A 27524-nucleotide genomic window follows, 5' to 3' on the forward strand; every position below is an offset into this window, starting at 1 on the left:
CTTGTATGGCCAGCGGTGTAAAAATACATGGATTCAGAAAATTGTTCAAAATATTTTTATATATCTATTAAATAATTGTCGTAGGAATTTACATGTACAAATCATGGATACTTTTAACAGCATCAGGTGTGCACACAACAACAAACAGGACGTATATACAAAGGGAAATAGCGATGTCAAACAAGGTCCCAACAATTCTTTTTAAACCAGTTTCAAAATAAGTTTTAATTTCTCGCGATGTAATTAAACAAAGTCAAATAAATAAATTATCAAACTGTAAAATATTGTTTGCCGAAGACTATAATTTTAATTTTCCATTATCGTCATTATCGTGCCTATATTAGTAATATCAAAATCGGAATTTGTTTACATATATTAACACATCCACTATAACTGCAAGAAATCACAGATTCAGAACTTCATGACATTTGTCATCTTTATCCTTCCTGAAGGCATCACGTCTACGAGTCGTCCGTGATGCACTGGAAAATAAAAATAGATCACGATGTTTATTTTAAACATTATTTTTGCGATAGAAAACAACGTAGTAGATGATATACCAAGTAAAATATATAAAATATAAAATATAAAATATATATAAAGTGACGTTTCCTGTTAGTGTGTAAAGGTGAGACATACACTCGGGCTGGGACCTAACCCCGGTTATGCTGGCTGGAATAAAGCTGTTAGTTCTTTTCCCCCATCTCCCACCCAAAAATAATTTCTATTTCCATATGAAAATAACAAAAGTTTCCTTATCCCAATTTCCCCGCCGCTGTGAACATTTATGCCCTAATCCAACACAAAACGTAGATATATAATTAATGCCGATATTACGCAGATTTGTGCACGTATGGCAGTACTGCTTATAAGTAGAAATCATCTTCGCACCAAGATCGATATTTGTATTTCCACAAAACGCGATAACTTTCAGCAAATTATCTGAAATCTCGTAATGTTTGCAGAACGCTCATAGAACGCTTACAGTTTGTGAATGTTAGCAGTGTCATTGATGCAACTGGTGTCGGCGTTATTGGCGAAACTCACACCCTAGCTACAGCTACAGAGGCCATTATCTTAGCTCACACATGAATATCGCTTCCTTATTGGCTAAGCACTTTTCTATTATTTTCAATGTACCCCGCTTGCAGGCGATGTATTATCTTCAATGTAAGCCGCTGGGAATTCTGACCTCTTCTGGTGCTTCATGGTAGTACTTCTTTGTCTCGAATAACATTGATTCACGCATGATTCACGGAAATTACCGATGTTTTGCGATTGAAAATCGATGGAAGGGAGATAACTCTAAATCTGTTTACCTTGTGTCGTCTCAAGCCCCACTAACTAACAGAAGGAATTACGGCAAATTTGAAGGGATTGCATCTCAAATGTAAACAAACGCAGCCCACTAGCGAAACAATTGCAGGGATATAGATAGTTTAGCGGTAATAACATAAACACACCGCCCCTATCGGAAACAATGTCGGTAATACTTGAAACAAGATCGGCCATCTTCGGAGATTTCTCGGCTCAGTTCCGTGATTTGTCGGTCGCGTCCTGAAACTCACACATCAAAACATGGCGTCACTGGAAATTTGCCGTAATTCCTTCCATTACTTAGGAGGCCTGCATCTGTGAAATGGCGATTCGTCTCGCATTCAATAGAAGTGCTTCAAACAGTTCAAAATTAAAATTCAGGAGTTCAGTTAGATAAAAACGTTGTTCACTGGTCCCTCAGTGTTCATGGGCTCATGTACCCTCGGAGTCTGTTTATGCAAACCTCGAGGGTACTTGAACCCATGGACCCCACGTGACCAGTCAACAAGTTACAGTGAATACCTGCGTAACGTCACACCGTGGTGTTCATTTCTACTTACCAGGAAGATCCATACGAAAATCCACGGGAAGAAGAAAAGCGAGATGCAGCAGTGCATGCAATGATTCACACCTCTCCTGGAAAAAACCCAAATGATATAGTCGACTGATCAAAGATGGTATCCTGCTTGGGAATCAAGTGAGTATGGTGTTGTAATACATTCTAAAGCCGTGTGGAATTATCCTAAAGATTTACGCCGCTTTTCGCAAATCGCGGCGGAGGACAAAAGAAACTGGCTTCATAGATTGTGCTCATACGGGGAATCGAACTCGGGTCTTCGGCTGAAGAACATCTTGACCACAAGACTACCTTTCCGTTTGTATTTTCGAATTGTGAACACAAGTGGTCGCTACGATATTCATTTGGTACAGATCTTATTTTATACTTTTTTCTGTTTTAAGCAATGTGGTTGTATGGCCGTTAACTTTCAGTAAATTTGACAATATGACACCCGTTACATTTATACACGCTAACATGACGAAGAAAAGACTTTCATTGGGGTGAGAAGGCAGATAGAGGGTCAGTGAAGGTAATCGGGCGTCGGTATGGTTACTACAACTATGACATCATCAGAGGTATCCTGTAACACCAAAAAAAACAAATAAAAAATAAGAAAGAAAAAAAAGAAAAGAAAAGAAACCAGACTCTGTCAAGGAATAATAAACAGACGCTCTCAAGCAGTGTTTGCAATACTTTATTTGCAGCTGGCCATCAGGGTCTGACACATGATAAGATAGTGCCGGAACACGCTGTCTGGACTGGCCCAACTGTCTGAAGCCTCTTGGGTTGAGGTTCCGATGGGTCATCAGGCGTCCAACTCTGACTCATAAACATCAAAGGCAACGTCTGCAATGATGTTTTACTCGACGGCACTAGAATCCCTGGAGACGGATCCACTGATTAAACGAAAGCAGATTCCAACTTCATGTTGCGGATGGCCATCTAAGTGAGTGGGTGAGTTTAGTTTTACGCCGCTCTCAGCAATATTCCAGCCATATGGCGGCGGTCTGTGAATAATCGGGTCTGGACCAGACAATCCAATGATCAACAGCATGAGTATCGATCTGTGCAGTTGGGAACCGATGACATGTGTCAACCAAGTCAGCGGGCCTGACCACCCGATCCCGTTAGTTGCCTCTTACGACAAGCATAGTCGCCTTTTATGGCAAGCATGGGTTGCTGAAGGCCTGACGTACCCTGGGACCTTCACGGACCACACGGTCATCTAAGACGCTAGAGGCACATTAACACTGTTTATTAACTCTGCCAAGGAACATTCATCCTACTGTTAACTTTGGTGGAGGCACAGGTATGCTGTGTAGATGTGTACGATAAGATTGTTAGGGACTGTATGGAGAAAGCACGGACCTTCTTCAAGTCGCACTATCCTACCCACCCTATTTTCATGGACGTCAACGCTTCACGGTCGATGCATGAGATACACGTCAAACACCTCGGTAGATTTCAAGGGGCTTGTCCACACAGCGAGTTCCGGTACTATCTTATCATGTTCGTACCAGGACAATAATTATGGAATGAACAACTTCTTTTGAAAAAATCAACATTTCTCACGCACAGGCGATACAAACTTGCCTACATTTTTTGCTTCCCCCATAGTCTATTCCACCAGATACTGCCTATCTAGAATGTTGTGACCATTTTCTGCTCACATCACTGGGCAAAGGGACGTGCTTTTGTAAGTGCCAAGTGTATATTTCCGTTCCCTTAAGACTAATTTGTATGGCTTGCAAATTCATTGTCAACGTCAATCTCCAAAAACTCAACCTATTGTTCGATGACTAGTTGCAACGAGTTGGTTCACGTGGATTAACGAGTACCTTCGCGAATTCGTCAGGTATTTCTCCTTACTGCAGAAACCTCAAATAATCAATTTCCGCACACCCGAAAAGCAAACAAGGACGGCAGTTTATTAGCCGCACGTTGGAGACACCCCTACTTAATAACAATAAGCAGGAATTAAACAGTGTTCATTACCATAGTGCGTGAGCATATACTACCGGGACCGCTGCAATTGAAAACTCTTGAGCACCGCTGGTGTTTGTCGTTGACGTTGCGCACAGATCACACAGTAGAGCTTTGGTTACCAGATGACCCTGCAACCCTTACACATAACCCAGCAACCCCGTTGCTAGGTAAGGCGTTATTTTGCCGATGTATCTCGTTACGAGGTTACCCAAGTTACATCATACGGTTCCTTTTTGGTATTGAATTCAAGACGTAGACCGTTGGTTGGTATGAAATTGATACGTGTCAGCATTTAATTTGTTTCAAGTTGCATTTTTATGGGAACGACAAATATCCACGTTTCAGTGTAGATATGTCGTTTTCAATCATAAAAAATAACAGCATTATACAATAAACAAGTCTATTATCCATAAAGACTTGTCATCCATGTTATTTATATCCAGAATGCCTCTCCGATAAAGAATTTTTCTGTGACACTCAAATTGATTCCGCAGACCTTGTGGACCGTTTCCAGATTATAATCCTTTCAAACTATGTACTTCACTAACGTTGACCGTCTTATCAAGTTCAGAGATATCGGAGGACCCAACAATTCTGTTTACGACCGAAAGGAGACAGAGTTTGTTTCCATGAGATCATGTACATTCAAAATTACATTTCACATAGAAAGTGTATATCATAGGACCTCTTCTCTGAAAGCGGAGTTTCAGCGTAGGACAAGCAACGTTCATAATGTGTTATGACGTAAAAATGGCTGTGCATTGATGGACAGTCGACGTATAGCAGGATGAAATCCATTTAAATTGACAGGCCGCCCCAGTGATGTGTGGATGTTGAAGAAAATCTAGAGTTGCTTCATTTAGGGTTCATGTATTATATTTATATGGTTCAGTGGATGAGAAAGACCAGAAGACGATGACGTTCCAGTGCTGTGCAGAGTTGCGCCCCTTACGTGTGCCAGAACCCATGAAGATCCGGGTCAGAACTGACCGCCAGTATCATATGCTTGTCGTAAGAAGCGACAAACCGGCTCGGGTGGTCAGGCTTGACACATGCCACCTTGTTGACACATATCACCTTGTCCCAACTGAGTAGAACGATGTTCATGATGTTGATCACTGGGTTGTCTGGTTCTAACTGGTCCATCGATAGAGGAAGATAGCCATTGAATAGATCTATGACAGGGGTACTGCATACTGTACACAGGCACAGTTTGTGAATGGCAGCTGTTACTGGTACCACAGTGAGGCTTCTTTATGGGAACACCTGGTGTCATTTAAGGATAGGTGATAATACCGGTTAACCGGCATATTGCAATTCGAACTTCACAATGAGCTATATTGCGGTACACATTACGCGAACCGGTTGACCCAGTACGACTGGAAATGTTTTGATGTAGTCAAAACTAGTAATAACATTTGTATTTCCTCCATTTGGTATACATTAAACGTTTTGAGAATGTTTATTCTTCATATTGCATGAACGTTTAATAGATTGGTACCGGCGAACCAAAATGGCGGACGCCGCTGCAGGCGCTTTTTCTCTAGTTCCAAAGTTTAAAGTGACGTCTTCAATTTGGAATCATGTTTATTGATCTCTTGTACAGTTACACCTGAGTCCCGGCAATGGACAGTGGCATTATTTCAGATGAAAGGAAGTGGTAATTTCATTACCTTAACCCATGTATTACACATTCACAATATATTGTAATACATACTGCAATGCGTCAACACATGTCACAATATATTGTAATACGAACATTTTGTGTCATCACTGGTTTTTATGATCCATTTATATTATTTTCAGGGCTATTTTTCCATTTACACCAAACAGTTAGTTTCTGAGGATATTCATGTTTTGGTATTTCTTTGCTCTGACATTCTCTGTTTTATTAACATTAAATCCATATACATGACTTCACTCAAATCGTAAATTAGTTATTGCCAGCTTCGCTTCTAGGTACCCAGTCATAATTTTCTTACTCATTTCTGTGATCTTTCTACAGAACAGAAGTCACGAGGATAAAGTTATGCTCAAAATAATAATTAATCAAAATAAATAATTGTGACAGAAAACAAGTAAGCGAGTCAGTAAGAGATGGAAGACAAAATATCCAGACGTGCTCCCTGATTTTGTATTTGAGAAATCTAGTGACCAGTGGAGGAACAATATCACTTGTGACGGACAAACCAGATTGATTAACCTTTGCTCCTCGTGACGCACTTGAACGTCACCCTGACGCTTACAAGTTGCGATTACGTCCTTCTCATGTGCAGCTATATTGGCATGTAGACACGCTATGCACCTTGGGAATGAATCCTCGAACGATGAATGAGATCGATGTTTCGGGTACTTCGGTGTGACAGCAGTGTGTTTGTTTATCGTTAACGCTTTACTCATGACAGTTCCAGGTATGTGACGCCGGTCTGTAAGTATTCGAGTCTGGACAATACAATCCATTGACTGACGAAAAGAGCATCGATTTTCAATGACATGCACACACGTCAATCAAAGAGCAGAGCATGCCAAACTGATCTCGTTTGTGACCTCTGACAGTCATGGGTCACTGAACACCGTCTCTGACCTGGATGATCACCAACTGGACACCCGTGGGAATCCCAAGCGTGTAGAGTTTGTTGATGTCATTGTGCTCTTAATATCAACCACTCGTAAAAATCCTGGTTAGAACTGATCTTAAGCAACCCATGCGTGTAAGAGGCGGCTAACGGGATCGGGTGGTCAGGCTCACTGACTTGGTTGACCCATGTGATCACATTCCAGTGGCGTAGATCGATGCTCATGCTGTTGATCACTGGATTGTGTCTTGTTCAGATTATTGTTCAGATTGTTTAGACCGCCACCACATAGCTGAAGTACTGTTGAATGTGGAGTAAAACTAAACTCACTCTCTTTCTCTCTTATTTCATATCAACCACGGTTTTGTCTGATCTCGCCTCGGTCTGATCTCGCCTGCGCAAAGTTAAAACTTTTTTAAGCAAAACGAAGCTGCATGGCTTTGAAACCATGGCGCGCTATTAACCCATTACTAATACTTAGATATGTGTTGACAAGGAAGTACTCGAACGTGAGGGGGATTTATAGCTTTGGATTGGCAGGCTCTTTGTGTGTGTTGATCTAACACTTGCGTCCCTCCATGATAGGTTTGACGCGGACAAGAAAGATAAATGATAGATCATGAATGGCAGTTTAAGTCTAATAGGTTCCATAGCTCATATTACAGGATTACTCCTTTCACTCCTCCAGTCGAGTTGACTTACCAGTTCGACTGGTCGGGATTTCCGATTTTGCTTAAATATGCCAAGAAATCGTACCCTGATCACGTGTTAGGTCAAATGAACATTCTTGTTTCTCGTCAATTTTAAAAAAAATATGGGGTGAGCGGATTGTATTTTTACATTTTCTTTATCATTACATTTCATTATGCCAAATGACTCTTGATTTCTGTGAAAATTTACAGCTTTTCTCCAACAGGAAATGAAAGAAACATCGGATTGAATTTTTTGGTCGGGTGGTGATGATAAACACGTCTATTTTTCCGCATGGCCTTAGCTTGTCTTGTCTATAGACTAGATTATTTTCTGACCGCACTCATATTGTTTGACTACTGAGTAGTGTGGGATAGCCAACTCCGGTAACAAATATGTCTTTCGATCTTTTCAATACTTGAACCTTCGCACATATAGAGAACACACATTTTGGGGATTATTTTCGAAAAACAACACGTACACAATGTTTCTGTCTTGTAAATCACAATCAAAACTCTTCAAAATCTTTGTGGATTGTTATTGTTATTAAAATAGATCCAAAACATCATATTAGTATTTTCTTTTGTACATCAGTTTACATGTTTAAAACTTGTTAAAACATGTTTATCTACTGTTTATAAAATTTAGTGTGGACCCATAAATATCGTGCACGGGAAAGACTCTGCATACATCGGGACGATGTTCGTAAACATGACAGCCAGCCCGTCATTGAGGACACACCCTCCCTTCTGGGTGGTTAACTTTACTTGTTTCATCGCTCAGAACCATGCGTAATCATGATCCGTGGATATATTTGTGAACTGATACGACTACACTGTGAACGCTAACGTTCGATTAGTGTGACCATAGTCTGACCCTGATTGGCACAATATTCCAATGACATCACAGCCTGTCAGCTTTAGAGGAGGTGGGGTAGCCTAGTGGTTAAAGCGTTCGCTCGTCACGCCAAAGAATCCGTTCGATTCCCCACATGGGTACAATGTGCGGAGTCCATTTCTGTTGTCAGTGATGTTGCTCGAATATTGCTAAATGTCAACCAACCAACTAACCAACCAACCAACCAACCAATCAATCAATAAATGACTGATCAATCAATCAATCAATCAATCAATCAATGCCGAGTGATAGTCCAAGGCGTTTAGCTCAATGTGGAGTGCATGTGTTTAGCTCTGAGAATCTACAAACATGTTCATCTTTCGTTTTGCGAGCTGTCTGTCCTCGTTAAGACACCACAAGTGCAACGTGGCGCGGCTGAACGTTTGGAGTCGACCCAGAGGTAGCAAACCTTGGATTGTGGTTCTATATCGTCCTCTAACTAACACTATGCTTATGGCCCACAATCATTTTAAACCGATATTGCTGGAAAATTGCTAAACGGCAGCGTAAAACTACACTCTCTCACTAAAGGACTGACACTGCCTAACTCACTTGTGAACCACGACGGTGGTTGCTGGCGCTGGTTGCGCTGCATTGACGACAACAACGTTGGTGGACTGCTGTTGCTGCATCTGTGATAAAATATTACGTAATATCATAAGATATTCATGACACAAATTAAATGAATTGAAAGTTGTTTTACGTCGCATTCCACCATATCACCGTATGACATTCATGCGTCCATTCGGCATGAAGAAACCTTTTATTTCTGATTCCAGAGCTTGATTTTCCTAAATTTTAGGTTTCTCACAATACCATTGTTCGTGGGTTTCATCAAAGTCGAAACGACCTGTGAAGGTCCGTGGTAGGATAGTCCTTCAGCAACCCAAGCTTGCCATAAAAGGTGACTATGCTTGTCGTAAGAGGCGACTAATGGGATTGGGTGGTCAGGCTCGCTGACTTGGTTGACACATGTCATCGTTTCCCAATTGCGCAGATCGATGCTCATGCTGTTGATCACCGGACTCGAGTATTTACAGACCGCCGCCATATTGCTAGAATATTGCTCAGTGCGGCTTAAAACTAAACTCATTATAACTTAATACTGATCAATCAGCTCTGTTATTCTGTGATATTCGAGTATCGACCCATCTATTTTGTGACTTGTGTAAACCACCGTATCCCTTCTCTAACACTTTTACGATATGGACAGAGAAATCGTGTTCTGTTCTGCCCTGGAATCACCTTTTGCGTGGTTTGTTATTTACTGTAGCTAAACGACAGCAGTCGATAAATGTCCACTCTTATGACAAGCAGGCACGTGCTGCTAAAGATCAATTCTAACCCGGATATAAATATCTTAGAAAGCACCGATTATGTCGAGCATCGGATATCTCCATGTAATTACGAAGGTTCAATAAACTTCGGCACAATGGGTCACAATAGTGACGGGATAAGACTTTTTCTGATCCTTCAAGGTGTGCATGTAATAATTTGTGAAGCAATGGCGCAGCCACGTGCTAAGTACAAACGTTCGATGGTTAACAGGGCTGATAACGTATTGAGCAGGACATGGGGTTAAACTCGAGACTTCCCTATCTGTGGGTCCTTTCGAGTAACACAGCAAACCGTGAACAGAAGTCTCTAATAGCGAATATTACCACCTCAGGCTGGAGCACATGCAAACACACGTCTTCTGTCTGAGGTTGTGAAAGCGTCAGCTGGGATACGCCGTCGTCCTTCGACAATGGCTTGAGACATACGCTGTATTGTAGATAGTGGGTTCTGAATCCGTCGAATAACTCAAGCTGGTCCCGTAAGTGCTCGATAGGCGAACCGTCAGGAGAGCGTGCAGGGCGTTTACAAACGACACGTGAGCGAGCATTGTCTTCCTGGAACAAGAGCCCCCTTGGTTGTTGCTGAAGGAAAAGGGGAACTGTCGGTCGAAGTAACTGGTCAGTATAACGTTGGGTCGTCAGATTACCGTTGATAACCAGTTCTGACCTTAGGTTACGACATATGACGTCCCATACCATCACACCCCCACCTCCCACCATATGGCGAGTTGTTTCGCCTCTCCTCCTGTAAACTCTAGCTCGTCCATTGTCCCGACTATGCTTGTCGTAGGAGGCGACTGACGGGATCGTGTTATCAGGCTCACTGACTTGGTTGACACGTGTCATCAGTTCCCAATTACACAGATCCAAGCTCATGTTGTTGATCACTGGATTTTCTGGTCCAGACACGATTACTTACAGACCGCCACCATATAGCTTGAATATTGCTGAGTGCGGCGTAAAAGTAAACTCACTCACTCACTCGCCCCTCGGGATCTGCTTTTGTCAGAAAACAGCACTTGTCACTCTCGCAGCAGCCAACGTCCGACTCCTGTCGCCCATTGGAGTCCCAGGCGACGAGGTCTGTCTGTCAGCAGCGTTCCTCGGTAAGGTGGGTAGGCCACGACACCACATGCCTTTAGTCTCCTTGTCACTGCCCATCGACTCACTGGGCGACTGTGACGCTGTTGACGTTGATGACGTTGATGACGTTGATGACGTTACCGACAGGAAGCGGTTTCTGAGGTCTGACCAGTCTTTTGGTAACGCCGACGAAGGTTCCTGAAGGTCACGACAGAACAAGCAAAAGGTTTCCTGCAAAGTGACCCCATTGTAGCACCCATTGGTAGCATTCCAGTGGCCGTCTCTGGCTCTGCTGGAGTTGACTTCGACGTTGTAAAGAAGCTTTCTAGTGAAGTACGATGTACCCTGGGGGTTTTATTCCGTGCGTGTTAATGCATTTTCCCCATATTTGCCCAAAACGTGCATGTTGCTGTTTTCGATGCAGAGTTTGAGTGCTACTGTTCGTCAAAATCGAATTCTTGCTGTTGGCAATAACTATGGGGCATTTGCACTCTATTATATTATGTTATGTTATTATTAGGAAAGATTTTGCCTCGGAGAGTTTGTTTTGTCCACCAATATAGTAACATTTAGGGTATGTGAGCTCACCGGCATCGGCTGGGGAACCGCTCCGGGTCCTGGATACGGGGGTGGCTGTTGCATGCTGACTGAAACAGTCAACCAATCAGATTACAGTACACGTCCATATAGAACGGCCACTGTTCTTTCACATGAAACTAATAGTTATTGATATATTGATAACAACAGACGCAACTGTTCTGTGTATATGGGGATGTTCAAGCTGGAGACGGTGGAGTTTAGCCTAGTTTAAACGTTAAAACGTCACACTGAAGACCGGGCTCGATTTCCCAACATGGGTGAAATCTGTGAAGAGACTTCTAATGTCCCCTGCCGTGATATTACTGGACTATTGATCAAAGCTGCGTACAGTTAAAGGCTAGCCATGCCTATAGACAATTTCATACGGTAGAGAATAACTGGTCCCGATTGGCTGGGAAACATATGATTTGATCTCCGAGGAAACCAGTTGTTAAAGAAAATGGTGAGGGAAATCCAATGTCACGGGTATTGTAAGAAGGCTTTATTGAACATCAATGACGTGACTGGACTTCGACGTTGCAAATGGCAAATTTTTCTCTTGACGATATACGCGGTACGAACTGGTAGAAGGGTGTTTTATAGATCTCGCCTCGTCCAGTGATATTATATACTTGGAGCAGAAAATAGCCGAAAAAAGATGGTGTAGTGGCAAGGATCAAATGTTCCTCAAATAGGGACATACTTACCACCGTGATCTCTTTGTATGTTGTATATGTGAAAGAAAAAGGCATAAGATTAATTACTTTATGAATAGATTTTGAATTCAGTTGAAAGTATTGAATGAGAGATTAGTTTCAATGAATTACTAGTCAACTCAAAGATTAGTTTTAATTTATGGCTCAACCCGACGAATTTATTACCTCCCTTAGTTGGCTTTTTAGACAATCAGGTGTCCACGCTGGGAAGTTGAGCGTTGCAATCACAACTCACGTCCGCTTTTAAAATTATCTAACCGATTAAACTTGGTAACACAAGCCATCCTCTGGGAGAGTTAGAAGGAGTTCTTGCATATATTGTTCTACAGTTTCGGACATGTCAATTTGTCTGTATGATTTCCCCCAAATCTGAGTCGCACTGCTAACGAACTTTCGCAGTTGCGCCCGCTATCCTTGTTGACACTAGCAAACTCGGTTGTGTAACGGAGGCTTAGGTGATTGGCTACTGTGAAATATGTACTGTGAATGTGGAGCCAGCAAAGGGAGGTAATAAAAGTATCGGTCCGACCCGTAGATGCATCCAGGGTGTCGTAGAGACTTATCGGCACGTACGCCCTGGTCAAGTCAACGATTGGTTTTTAAAGTTTGGGTGGTCAACGCAACGATTGGTTTCAATGAATTGCCGGTCAACTCAACGATTGGTTTTTAAAGTTTGGGTGGTCAACTCAACGATTGGTTTTTAAAGTTTGGGTGGTCAACGCAACGATTGGTTTCAATGAATTGCCGGTCAACTCAACGATTGGTTTTTAAAGTTTGGGTGGTCAACTCAACGATTGGTTTTTAAAGTTTGGGTGGTCAACGCAACGATTGGTTTCAATGAATTGCTCGTCAATTTTAATAAAGTCGTATTCTCAGGGACACGACTCTTCGGACGTGCTTGGTAATGCGGAAAAGAGCAGTGTTGGGGAGTCTACTCATTCTCCGAATATTGTTGTTTATGTTTGACCATGCAGATCGCCTCAGGGAAAGTACTATTTTCATTGTCTGTGATGCGGGCACATGAGCCTAAACCCCTAGGATCACCTATTTAATTTATTATAAGCAGCCAAATATGTACAATTATAGGTGTTCTTCGTAAGTAGCTGGGACGGTGAGGTGAAGCTCTTCACACTGAATACCCGAGGTCGATTCCCCACATGTGCACAATGTGCGAAGCCCATTTCTGGTGTCCTCCGGCGTTATATTTCTGGAATATTGCTAAACGCGGCGTAAAAATCAACTCGCTGACTTGCAACTGTAATCAGTCTAACAAAAACTAAACAAAAATTTTAACAACGACGATTCACACACGGACAAGAGGGAGTTGCCAACGGCTCCCGCACATAAGTCAAACAAGACGCAAATCAGTCTCATTACGTGTCTCTGCCGTACTTTGTTCGTCCCAGTAACAGAATATATCGTCCCCGTGTGGGTCTTCAGAATCATACTGAGTGCACACCTGCATGAGCAGGAATATGAGCCGATTGTATTCAGGTGACACAATGGATTACATGCCGAAGTATGCAACAGAAACACATATCTTAGATATTTCTTTACAATAGCAACATTTCATGTGTTAATTTTGTGTGTGTGCGTGTGAGCATCGATCCGTACATTTGAGATACGACGATATCCAATGATACGTAAGTGAGTGAGTGAATCACATCGGCAGTGTTTCAGACATATCGTGGCTAATACGACATCACATCGGCAGTGTTTCAGACATATCGTGGCTGATACGATACAATAAAGGTAAATTTTAAAACAAACTAAAATTAATTAAAATATTACAGATATGATTTTAAAACTAGTATGAAAATATAAAATATCTAAAGAATGAATTGAGTGGGTGAATGAATGAGTTGAGTTTTACGCCGCATTCGGCCATATTCCAGCTATATGGCAGCGGTATTAAAACAATCGAGTTTGGATCAGACAATCCAGTGATCAACAACATGAACACCAATGCATGCATTTGGGAACCGATGTCATGTGTCAACCGAGTCAGCAAGCATGACCACCCGATCCCGGTTGTCGCCTCTTACGACAAGCATAGTCGCCTTTTATGGCAAGCATGGGTTGTTGAAGGGCTATTCTACACCGGGATCTTCACGGGCCTCTAAAGTATGAAAGACAATACAAAATAAACACGGGCTACAGATCGCTAACAACTGATCCAAAAGGATTGGGTGGTCCGGTTGGCTGATTTGGTTGGCACATGTCATTGTAACCCAATTGAGTAGATCGATGCTTATGTTGTTCATCTCTGGATTGACTGTTCCAGACTAAATTATTTACAAATCACCGCGATATAGCTGGATTATTTCTGAGTACGACATAACATTAAGATCACTCACACATTCATTTGTTAATCTTCAATGGCAAACAGATATATTTTCTTATCTATAGATTTATGTATTTTTTTCCGATTTCTGGAAACATATCTTGCGTTGTTTATGGGTGCTGACGGAGAAGTGTGTTTCATGAGGACACAATCATGATCAATCACAGTCATACCATATCTGACTCTAATTTAGCATTGAACTGAGAACTAATGCAAAACGTGGCGGGTAACTACTTGCATTTGCATACGAGTGTTGAAATGTATAAAAAAGAAAAAAAATCTTCCAGCAATGCCGCCGAAACGTTATGCTCTGTCAACCTGTAAACTGCATGTTTGCATTTGTTGTCATAACATTTTAACTGTAATACCGGTTACGTAAAAATCCCATATATGCAGCCAGTCCACGGGCTCGCTGTGAGTGGTTGGTCTGAAGGACGTTCAGACGTAACCGGGGCCCCAGTCCACAAAGAATTCGTTGCGCTACGACCTGTTGTAACCCTATAGTTTACGACAGAAATGAATGAGTTTAGTTTTAGTTTTACTTTTGCTTTTAGCAATATAACAGCAATATGACAACAATATACCAGCAATATGACAGCAATATAACTGCAGAGAATTCCAGAAATGGGCTTCACACATTATCTTATCTCACACATGAATGGCTAAGCGCCCTTGCATATCTTTTTCAAAGTACCCCGCTTAAAGACGATGTATTTTTTCAATGTACACCGCTGGGAATGCCGAACCCCTCGAGACCAGTGAACACCTTATATTGTACCCGTGTGAGGAATCGAACTCAAGTCTTCGGCGTGACGAGTGAACGCTTTATCCACTGTGCTACCCCACCTCCCCAGTGGACGAATGTTGCAGGGCTAAGAAAGCTTTGTGAATCGAGACCCAAAAAATGATTGTTTTGATAGTGAATGTATTTTCGTAAAAAATAAGCATCTGCAACTTCTGCATGTCTTAAAGGCGTGCTATTGTGAATGGCAGATACTGGTTTACGATTGATTTAGCCTTACCTTTCTTTTATCAATATTCCAGGCATGCCATTCACACAGTGATTTCCATGTTGGGAATAGAACCTAGATCGTCCTGGCAAAAACGTAAACCACTAGGCTACCCCACCGCCCCTTGAAAATAGAAACTCTCAAAGATGAATAGTTCTGCCAAACAGACACGTGTTTAACACTGAATTTGTTTTGTGTGCTCTCAGTCTTAAGGTCGAGAACATTATTAAAGCCTCGCATAGACTGGAAGTATCCATCTTGTTACTGGTGCCGAAAATCTGCTTTATGATTCGGGAATCGCGACCTGTCATGTTAGTTACTGGTCGGCCAATGTTCGCAAAAAGACGTTTTGGCATGACCTCATGATGTCTCCGAATACCCTTGGAAGAGCTAGCGACCACAACTATATGCTTTTAATGGGAATTGTATATAATTCTCTTTGAAATAAACATACTAAGTATTGTTCATGAAGTTTATAAAAGTTAGGGCACTTCCTGGTGTGCACTGTGAGAACATATAAGATGTTGTAAACAGTGCAGTTAGGCATATATTGAACATGAAAGCTATAGAAGTTGCATCACTTCCGGTTGTGAACCCTCAGATCTGAATAGTGCAATGTGGTGAATGTCGTTACACCAACGTGAAAGTCGATTCGGCACCTTCTGTTGTGCACATTCAGACAAAATGCAGATCTGCTGACACATAATTGTCTTGGTTTTCGCTACGTTCAGAGCTAGCTCCGTGAGACAGTGAGAGAATGCAGAAAAACAATGCACCATGATATATCTAGTGTTACTATCTGTCTAGGTCATCACGTTATTTGGTTGTCTCGTTCAGTCAATGTACAGCCACAAAAACACTGGTTGAGTGCAATAGATAGCAGCCATCGACGATTTGTCCCATGCAAGCAATGCACACTCAAGTCATGGTTATCTAAATATCTAAATCAATGGCAGTTTTGCAGTTTCTTAAGCCTTGTGCACACGGGTGTGCATCTCTGCTTACATCTAGGCTTCACTCACAGTGTATAATGGGGAGTGTGTGCGGTCTGCATGACGAGTGAGGGTTTTAACCATCCCCTTTTCCCCTTTTGTTTGGACCCGTGAAGGTCCGGGGTGGAATAGGCCTTCAGCAACCCATGCTTGCCATAAAATGCAACTATGCTTGTCGTAAGCGTCGACTAACGGCAGTGGGTGGTCCGGACCGCTGAAATGTTTGACACGTCATCGGTTCCCAATTTCGCAGATCGATGTTCATGCTGTTGATCAGTGGGTTGTGTGATACAGGCTCGATTGTGTATACCGACCACCATCAGGAAATTGCTGAGTGCGGTGAACAAGAAAACTCACTCCCCTATTTGTTTAGCTTGTGTATTATTTTATATCCGTTAAATAAATAAATAAATAAATAAATAAATAAATAAATAAATAAATAAATAAATAAATAAATAAATAAATAAATTTGAAATACTTTTCCATTGGTAGTTCTCCATTTCATTTCATCTGTTAATAAACAATTGCAGACATAAACATTTGTAAAAACTAAGGCAGAGAGTGGGAATAAAAGAAAAAATGTTATGGTGAGTCGTCTGCCTCAGTCACCAAGCAATGTTTTGCAACTCATCTTTTGACGTTTTGAATTTGTCGCTGTGGGCAATGTCAAGTGATATGCTCAGCCGAAGTTTTTGTGTTCGTGACAAAATTAGCAAAACACCGCAAGTGTTTAGTTGGTGTGCGAAAATACTTAGTCCATGAACGTAGGATTAGAATAGGACAGTCTCAAATGACCTCTAAATTTGTACTTGCTTGAAAACATTAGAGAATGTGGCGTCTCATGTGTTTTCTAGTGTGTAGAGGTATGGGGTTGGGTCTGCTCTACGATTTAAACGAAACGATTATAACACAATCATTCGAAACTAAAGTTAGTGACTGATTTGGGTTCGTATGTTTCCTGGTTACAGTGGCGTCAGTCAATTTTTACAATTGATAGATAAAAACTAGAAACTGTTACAATATCAGAAATATAGAGCATGAAATTATATAGTTTAGATAGCAAACATGTCATGTCTACAAAAGATACAAGTTAGCTGAACACTGCCCAATAATGTTCGGTATAAAGACCGATTTTTAATAACGTCATCGTATGATGGTGACATTGTTATAGCGTGATTATAAAAGCATTATGGGACCACCGGTTTCTTTGAAACAACATTTCGTTCTGTAGTTTAATGTAGCATCAATTCAGAAACGTAAAGTATTTTACGTTTAACTGGCAGCTAGATTGGTCCATGGCGTTACAGGGGAATAACAAAACACACCATAAAACACGTGTTAGTACCCGTTTGAATGTCTGCATGCCAGAAGGGCGGTTTATGTTGATACTAGTTACCCATCAACATAAAGTATTTGGGTGTTTATGGATACCTTACTTCAAACTAGTGCTGCAAATTTAATACTGTTCACTGAGAGCTGAAAAAGTATAAACTGTTTTTGAAAATATTTATTTGTCTTGGACTTCCGTGATTTCTTTATCTACACTGTCCTCTCTGAATTGTGCAGTTTCGTTGAGAATGACAGAGTAACACTCTAGATCAGCGCACGTAGCGCGCGTTGTGTGGAAATGTTTTTTATCGCTACTCTCATCACTTAAATCAATATTCAAGCAATACCAAGGCGGGGAACATTGTACCCCTGCTGGGGATCGAACCCGGGTCGTCGGTGTGACGAACGAACGCCTTAACTACCAGGACAAAGTATTTTAATCGGGAAAAGCTACAATTGTTTATTGCTTACATTGCAGTTGTGTGTTTTCACGTGCGTATTTAATGGATTTTTGTTAAAAACAGTTCATGGATGCATTCAAAACTCAGTTTCATACGACACGTGGTCGCGGTGGTCATCTTAGAAGGCAGCTCTTATTGACGGGAACGTCACTCACTGACAACAGAAATACTGTACTCCCTAAACATGTCAGTTCATGCTAAATGTTTGCTTAAATGACTAGTTATCTTTCTTGATTTTCATGATTGTTTTTATATTTTTTGTCATCATTATTGTATTTACAGGTAAAAAGCAGGTGCTTTTGGCTTATGAATAGCATCTTGCAAACTCGACGACTGCAACTGTCCAGTTTAATTAACTGGACTGCGTATGTCTCAGTGACTCACAGATGGAGGTTTTTGTTCCGTGGTCAAGTAAACAAGCTGTCAACATATGATTCAGGATCTGATCAACCGACTTTCGTTTATGATTAATGATTTCCGATTTTCCGGTTTTGAATTTTCACCCTGGGGATAATTCAATAGTACCTGTTACCTTGAAACATGTGTCTGTCGCAGACAGGACCAAATTGTAAGAATTAACGCTATGAAATTCTTATACTTATAATCTAATAATTATGAAAGAATGAAAGTTTATAGATATGCGTATCATTAATACCATACTGATATGTATGTGCATTCAAAAGTAAATGCGAAGTTAATAAATATATATTTATCAGGTAAGTTTTGAGTAGTTTTAATTCTTCTTATGGATTTAGAAAGAGATTTGTCTTTTATTTACATACCGGTCAACGCATATTATTTTAGCTTATACAAACAGAGCATTACTTACAAGGTTTGTATACAAAGTTTTACAAACAAAAATATACAAATTTTTATACATTACGCGCAAAGTATATCGCTTCAACAATATTGCAAATTAACTCACCTGAAAGTTTGAAACAGGACAAGCCACGGTGTAGACGGTTCTAAGTGTGTCAGTCTGTTTGTTGACTGTCGCCTTGACAACTATTTTTCTAAGAAGCGGAGCAGAATTCTTTTTAACTTCAGTTACACTTGTTGCATATCGCGACAAAGGCTTGAGAGAATGTCCCCCAGGTACACATAGGGGGTTGTCAGGTTACAGCAGGACTTTGGTGCTTGATGTTATGCAGAACAAGACGGAACATATCTGTGACATTGACAAGTCATATTATGTGCAAAGATCACACTTGCACAGTGAGTGAGTACTGTTTTACGCCGCTTTTAACGAGCAAAGTGCTTATCCATAACAATGTTAATAACCCATGTTTAGCAACGGTTGGTTGATCCACTTTTATGTCGAAAACGATGACGTCGTATTTGTCGATTTTTTTTTTCATATTCATGTCAGTATATCTCTTGATATGTCGATGTTTGAGCCGAAATTCGATGATTTTTCTTTTGTAGAATTTGTTTTTTTCTTTCATATTCATGTACGTACGTCTATTGATATGTCGAAGTTTGAATCAAATTTGAAAGCGATGTCTTTTTTCGCATTTATCTTTTTCATGCATATCCATGTTGGTATATGTGTTGATATGCCAAATAGATTGGAAAATCTGACGTCACACTGAGATTTCAGAAGGAGCACGGACGACCAATGGATTCAAGTGCCAGGATGCGCCCCTTCGTCACGGCAGGATCCGATGATCATATTCATCAAAATTCATAAGCACCCTTCATAAAATGGAAGGAAATAGTGTGAATATCACAAACACATGTTCCAATCAGCGTATAAAGGGTGGTTGGTTAGTCTAGTGGTTAAACCGTTCGCTAATCACACGGAATATCCGGGTTCGATTCCCAGCATGGCTGCAATGAGTGAAGCCCGTTTCTACTATACCCCGCCTTGATATTGCTGGAATATTGCTAAACAATGTACAACAATACTCACTAAACCCACAGAGCAGTGCCAAAGGCATTTTCATACAGCACTGTACTTTCGCCGATCCATAGTATACTACTCTGTCATTCTCAACGAAACTACACAATTCAGAGAGGACACTGCAGATGAAAAAAAATACAGTTGTGATTTATAAACAGTGTTGTTGATAACTCTCTTCAGTGGAGGGACATAGGGACAGAAAACCCATTATCGTTCACACATCAAAGCATAAATAAGAATCTGAAACTTTGTCTGGAAACTTTACAGTGGCACCGAATCGAGGACATGGACCACTCGCAATGTAACATTTTAGGCTGGAGGATACTACTTGCTGCTGCGATGATTTTACAGTTTCAAATTAAAAATATATTTTAAATAATAAATAATAATTAAATAATTTTACAAATTAAAAAATGGTCCGGTATTTCATATGGTAAAAACCCAGGTGAAGAGTATTAATCTATGAAATGTTTGAACCATCCTTACGTGACACAGAGGGGTTTTCACACTCATACAATGTCTGACTCCACGCAACGTATAACCTGATCATCACAAAGAAGCATTTAAATGATTTTCACAAACATTGCGGATATGTGTTTTCTGTAAAACTGTTGACATTGTATTTGGGGAAATGATACTTTTCACAATATACTGGTAAATCAATCTGATTTCAGAAAAAATCCACATTTAGAAACGACGTCCACATTCCGAAGTCTCAATCATAGTTTTTATGATGCGCCTGTCGTTACTGTTATCTTTTCAATCAGATTGTAAGAACAGGGCGACGAATCTCACACTGTCAGATCAAACGGGTGCTTAATCACGAGTGTTGGCGCAGAGCCATGAAGTTTGATGTTTCTATAGCAACAGAGCAGGTGCGCACAATGCAGTGGAGGAGGACTTGCGGGCTTGGAGTTTTAACTTCAAATAGCCTGCTACGGTTCATAAAAGCACAGACATTCTTTTCAGTCAGGTGCTTTATCGTTATATTTGTCAGTCCAAAGCCACTTCACAGAAGTATTTTTTTGTCGATAATTTCTTTTTTTTTTTTGCATTGTTGAGGGCATTGTAAACACCTTTTATGCATCATAATTGAGCACAAATATCAGATCAGTTCAGCCATGACAAGTTTCTCAATAAAACGTACAATAGGGTGTTTGTTTCATTGCTGAGTATTTCATAATAGAGTAGGTACGGGAACAGGATGACGTATGTGAACGGCATGTATAACATGTCCTACATATTCATGCTTAAACACGATTTCTCTCATAAATGAAGGAAATCTAGTGTATTAGGTTCCCACTGGATCGGTATAGAGAGTGTGGGCTCGCTGTGGTATTGGGAGATTGTAGTATATATGATTAAAACATGTGGCAGTCATCAGTCATGCACAGACAAAGTTATATTAGATAATTATCAAAAACTGTCGTGAATACATTATTGTTACACAAACACCTTCACTGGCGGTGTTGCGGTGTTGCGGTGTTAAGATCCGGGATCGCTGGGATTTCAGCAACCCAATCTTGTCGTCAGAGGCGACGAACAGGATCGGCTGGTCAGGTTCGCTTATGATGTTGATAGACTGCAATGCATTATCTCCCAATTAGATCGCTGTTCATGGTGTTGATCACTGGATTGTATGGTCCATTAAGTGAATCATCAAATATTTGTTTTCACACTGAGGAATGTCTCGATTTTATCACGATGAGCAATAATCGGTGGCTTTATATGGTGGCACGTCACAGTAGCAGTATGAAAATTTGAAACAATCACATTATCCAGAAAGAAGTACAAAAAACCCTCAAAATTTAATAGTGAAAAGGGCGTTTTGGGAAGGGTTATTCAAAGTCTAAAATTTCGGATTCCAGGACGGGTTATTTTGGATAGTTGCCTGGTTAGCTTTTAACACCCGAGCGCAGCAATAATTTTGATAAATAGCGGTGGTTTGTAAATAATCAAGTCTGGATCACACAATCCAGTGATCAATCGCACTAAATGACACAAGACACATTAGGAGTGAGTGTAGTTTTACACCGATTTAAGCTTTAGAATTCGGTGAAGATCGAACCCCGTAACCACAAGCCAACCCTACTGTCCCAACACACGTCAGCACGTGTTGCAGGTGAATTGTTTGTAATGGTGCCCCGATCACGAGGGTTGCTGTCTATGACGTCAGTTTAGGCGCCTGGTTGAGAAACGATAGATGAAATATCTCCGCTAAAATTCACCCTTACACATTGATCGATTAATGCATTATTGAAGGTAAAGTCTAAAATTGATACGTTTCAAGATATTTTTTCCGAATCGCAACTAACGGGATCGGGTGGTTGCTGACTTGGTTGATGCACGTCATCATATCCCATTCGCGAACTGCTCAATATGTCAATCACTGGATTGTCTTGTCCACACTTGGTTAAATACAGGCCATAGTCATATAGCTAGAGCACTGTTGAAAGCGACTGAGTGAGTGAGTTTAGTTTTACTGCCGCACTCAGCAATGTTCTAGCTGTGTGGCGGCGGTCTGTAAATGATCGAGTCTGGATCAGACAATTCAGTGATAAACAGCATGAACATCGATCTGCGCAACTGAGAACCGATGACATGTATGTACCAAATCAGCGAGCTTGACCACCCGATCCCGTTAGTCGACTCGCATTGTCGCCTTTTATGGCAAGCATGAATGGGTTACGACAGGCCGATTCTACTACGGATTTTGACTGGTCCTGCTGAGGACGGCATCAAAAAGCTACAAACAACACACCACGCATCAACTTGTCGGAACACGCGTCATGACAATGGTCACTCTGTGAGCCGAGAGATCAGTAAACATCAGGTCAGGATCACCCCTCGCAAATTCATCTGGCTAATGCTTGTCATTCACCTGGCCGTTTTAACGCAGACAAGTGTATATTAAGTTTTGTACGTATAAAGCACGACCAAACAAGGAGTAATTTGCTGTCTACGAGCATTATGCTGCCAAGAATTATTTCAAACAATGATATAGTCCATTAACATCGTCATCAGTTAAACGCGTCAGCAGAATTAATCCAAACCAGAATCAATTTGTAAGACAAATAAAAATACACACAGGTAAAACGAATTAACAGGAACGTGTGTTCCATTACCGATCCTAGAGTGTGAAACCAAGCTCTACCATCCCAGTCGCATTATACTGATTAACAAAGCAAAATCCACTGGGAAGTACATCATACCTGTGTAAAATATAACCGTTCATCATACAACAGCCAACATTCGACACATCAGAAGCAAGATGTCGTTGTCAAAGGTTCACCCTGTGGAATCTAAAGAGGAGGAAACCGCCGCATCCTCAGAAACGGAGCGTTTATACAAACCTCTGACAACAGTTCTCAACATCGGTGGAATGTATTTGCCATCTAAACTGGGAGGAGCTTTGAGAGTCATCCACATCTTGTACTGTGTCGTAACCAATGCGTTACTATGGCTTGGAACTTTGCGATTCCTATTCCTGTTCTGGTTCCCAGATACAGTTACAGTTGGTAAATTGATGACGTTGTTGTCCTATTTCGGATTCCAGCTTAGTCTTACCTTGTCTGGAACTGCAACGTGTTGTAGTGCTTACAAACACCTGCCAATATTCTTCAGGGAATATGATTCATATCGCAGCACCTATGGCTCTGGTCTTGGAAATGCCCAAATTAGACGCTATGTCACGGTGATAACTGTTCTTGGAGTGTCAGAAATACTCATTGATATGGCGTGTTTATACCCTATAACATTTCACAATGCAGACCCCAGCGTGATATATCTTACACCTATGAAGGATCTCCCTCAAAGTTCTCACCTTTTCACGAAAGTAGCATGTTTTGTGTTGCTGATGTTTAATGCTCTACAGCTGCATTTCATATTATATCTTTTCATATTCATCACCTACTGTGTCTTCAAAGAGTTTTCTTTGGTAAATACCCGGATCGCTAAATTGTTTGACAAGAAAAATGAAGACATACCGTCATCGTCAGAAATTGAAAAAGTGCGTCAAAATTTTGAAGACGCGTGTTCTCTTGTCACTAAGGCCAGTGACGTCTTCAAACACTTGATTGGTTCTTGTTACATTGCGTCAGTTCCTGTCATCTGTCTTATGCTCTATGGCTTGATACACGACAGTTTGGATAAGGAAGAATACTTCATGTTACCCTTGTGTATGGCACTTCTCATATGTATGGTTGTTGTTTCCACCCTCACCTCTGTGGTTCTGAATATGAAGGTAAGGCGAGCTCTATATTTAATTTCATATGTTATGTTATTTCTTTGAACCTGAGGGGCGGTGGCGTAGCGTAGTGGTTAAGGTGTTCGCTCGTCACGTCGAAGAACCGGGTTCGATTCCCCACATGGGTACAATATGTGAAGCCCATTAATTCTGGTGTCCCCCGCCTCGATATTGCTGGAATATTGCTAAAAGCGGCGTATAACGTAACTCACTCACTTTGAACCTGTACATTTACCCCGTGACATACTGACCTTATCAAATAGCATTGAATTCAGTACGTGCACACTAATAATTGTACGAATTGGCTTTCCACGGCTTTGAAAGGTTACTTGTATGATCACAGCAACATAAAACAATCAAACATCGAAGTGTCGAAGTTCAAAATACCGACGTGGATTGTTCGAGTAATCCGAGTCTCAGTATAACCACAAAATGATTATTAACACGGAATACTCAGAGAACACGTTTATCGTACATAACTGTGGATGAAAACCCATGGGAAAAATCGGCATCAAACATGTCACTCTTCTACCCAGAGTTCCATGCGGCGAGCCAGCACAGTACCTCTGCCACAGGTCAGCAAGATGTGACAATTCGTGTCATCTTACACAGTTTATTCAATATAATGTGCACATTTCATAACTGTTTTATTTTTCACGAGTCTACACATCTAATTAAACGTCGTTGTTAAAATGGTTCATTTTCATTGAGATATTATCCTATAACGTGTAACACTATTTCGATTTGCGTACCGACCCTTTGTTTACATGGGTTGTACGGCTCCATCTGCTGTCATCGAAGCCTAATGGATAACAAACGATGCAGCTAGTTTGAAATAGAAGAATATTTACGTAACAGTGTTAAACAATATATGGAAACCTCGCCGAATCGCTTGCGTTATGCCAGTCTCAGCTTATTTACGAACATGCGCGTTTGTTTACAAACAAGAGAAAAATTCGGTCACGTGATATGCAAATTAGCTTGTGGCAGTGATGTTATGCTAAGTCATCGCTGCGCCGCAGTGTTCAAACATGTGTGTGTTTGTGTGTGTGTGTGTGTTTGTGTTTGTGTGTGTGTGTGTTTGTGTGTGTGTGTGTGTGTGTGTGTGTGTGTGTGTGTGTGTGTGTGTGTGTGTGTGTGTGTGTGTGTGTGTGTGTGTGTGTGTGTGTGTGTGTGTGTGTGATCGATTTCCTGAACCGTGATTGGCTACTCCATGGTGATGACCTAAGGTCAGACACTGACGGACTACTTTCCTGACTAGTTACTTGTGCTTCAGTCAGTTGCAGTCAAGGACACCTTTATACTTACCTACCTACCTACCTACCTATCTACCTACGTACCTACCTACCTATTTGCGTACCCACCTACGTACTAACCCCTATTCCAAGGGATTATGCTATAAACATGTATTTATGCAACAAATCAAAAGATGACAACATAATTGTATTTTCTTGATTCTTAATACCATTTGCTACCGTAGATTCTAGTGAAGAATCAGGGCAGATGGCCCAGTGGTTAAAGCATTCGTTCTGATCTGATCATTATTGTAACATTGTAATCTGAAAGTAATATCTTGGGATAAAATGAATTTAGGTCATTGAAAATAAGTCACCAAGTGTGACTATCTCTTAACCAGTGAGTGAGTCGATCTGAAAATAAAATGAACAGACCGTAGCCATGATCACAGGAAACAAAACTTCATTAAAAACAAACTCAAGAACGGACGTAATCTTGTACGCATTACGATATAATATTTTCTCGAACAACATTTGTTTCCAATGATGGGTATGAAAATAACAAACAGCTGATATTTTATGGCACAGATTATTAATTGCTGTGTATTTAATAGGCTATTTCCGACGTCGATGTAAATTTATGTCGCGATATATCGATCTCATTTGGATACAATAGCTCACCAGTGGGTTATACCAAATTAGTGAGTGAGTTTTTGCCTCACTCAGCAATATTCCAGCTATATGGTGGTGGTTTCTAAACAATCGAGTCTGGACCAGACAATCCAGTGGTCAACAGCAGGACCATCGAACTGGTAACCGGTGACATATGTCAACCAAGTCAGCGTGTTTGACCACCCGGTGCCATAAGTCGTCACTTACGACAAGCAAGGTTGCCTTTACGGCAACCATGGGCTGCTGAATGTCTATTCTACCCCGACCTTCACGGGTCTTATGCCAAAGAAAAAACACATATTGCCTGAATAATTTCCGAATCTCCATCATTATCAAGATGTCAAGATACTGTTCTTAGTGCCTCCGAAACTACGTGATGACAGTGGTGGTTAAAAGATCAATGTGAAATGTATTTTAATATTTACAGGCCCATTCGTCATTGTCCTGCTTTCTGAAGAGTGATTTTTCTCAGCTGTCAGACAGGAGCCTGCATGCTGTAAGTAGATCATGTATACTTGCCTAGATGTGGTCTTTTGGTCAATACTGTTTTTCAACCAATCAGATTACAGAACACAGTGACTTTGGGTTTACAATGGTCAATACTGTTTGCAGCACAACCTTTACTCTCAGGGAATATGAATAACACATTTGCAAATTGATAATCACTAGCTTGACTAGTTTCTGGAGGTCATCAATTATTATTAATTATTTTTAAAACAATGTGTGTTTCTGCGTGTCTGTGTGTGTGTGTGGGGGGGGGGGGGGGGGGGCCTCAAAAAATCCAGATCAGTGTGTGAAATACTCTTCTTCTCCTCGACAGCTGTTTCTGCATCTGTCTTCTCAGCACATTAAGCGTCAAGTGAACAATACCCATAGTTTAGTGTAGATATGTCATTTTAGGAAGTCTGGTAATACTAAAACACTGTCACACCTTATGACGCAGGCACACAGAAACACCTCATTTGCCTCTTCCGTACAATATCACAATCCCACTGATTTTCATCATTGCATGTTCTTGCCAGAAAAAGGTTTACTGACTTTGGCTAGGATTTTATTAACGTTTCGTATCTGTGTACATGCCATACAACCCTGTCTGAAACAAGGGAGCTAACTTCTTCCATCGTAGCGACACAGAAATATACTTGCACTAACCACAGATTATGAAGAATAACACGTATATGTATGTGAAGATGACATCTCAACCAGACCACATCGTATGTAAATGGTGGGAACAGTGAATCTCTGCCTCGTGATGAGAGCAAGATATATAATTACAGTCCCTCAGTTTGGTGTGGTTGTTTTTTTAAGCCGCACTCCATCATAATGGCGTCTGTCATTACACGATAGTGTCTGGACCAGACGATCCGGTGATCAATAGCATGACCACAGATCTACGAAACTGGGATACGATGACAAATGAGTGAGCGAGCCTGAGAACCCGATCCTGTTCATCTCCTCTTACAACAATTTTGATTGCAGAGGACCAGTTCTATCCTCTATGTACATGTGCTCTACTGCCAAAAGCGACCGTGTGCTTACGAGTATCATATTTTTCAGTAATTGCAACGAAACGTCAATATCTGTTTCAGATT

The 27524-nt window shown here is 40.9% G+C and overlaps 1 protein-coding gene across 1 annotated transcript; it reads right to left on the minus strand.

The window, feature by feature from the left end:
* Nucleotides 1-40: 40 nt before the first annotated feature.
* On the minus strand, nucleotides 41-23208 carry LOC137281005 (uncharacterized). Its single transcript, XM_067812169.1, has 7 exons — nucleotides 23133-23208; nucleotides 20266-20321; nucleotides 18802-18881; nucleotides 11034-11092; nucleotides 8578-8657; nucleotides 1878-1953; nucleotides 41-482 (listed from the first exon to the last, which is right to left on the minus strand). The coding sequence occupies exons 1-7, from the start codon at nucleotides 23206-23208 to the stop codon at nucleotides 412-414; spliced, it is 498 nt and encodes a 165-aa protein (XP_067668270.1). The 3' UTR covers nucleotides 41-411.
* Between the last annotated feature and the right edge of the window lie 4316 nt (nucleotides 23209-27524).

This window comes from Haliotis asinina, chromosome 4, assembly GCF_037392515.1.
Source record: "Haliotis asinina isolate JCU_RB_2024 chromosome 4, JCU_Hal_asi_v2, whole genome shotgun sequence".
NCBI lineage: Eukaryota > Metazoa > Mollusca > Gastropoda > Lepetellida > Haliotidae > Haliotis > Haliotis asinina.

Excerpts from the sequence above, each read along its gene's own strand:
- LOC137281005 (XM_067812169.1), bottom strand. The coding sequence starts at position 23,208 with ATGTGGATGACTCTCAAAGCTCCTCCCAGTTTAGATGGCAAATACATT. Across the intron at positions 18,882-20,265 it reads TGAAAACCCCTCTGTGTCAC|TTGTCAAGGCGACAGTCAAC; the intron begins GTAAGGATGGTT and ends TTAGAAAAATAG. Across the intron at positions 8,658-11,033 it reads CGGTTCCCCAGCCGATGCCG|ATGCAGCAACAGCAGTCCAC; the intron begins GTGAGCTCACAT and ends ATTTTATCACAG.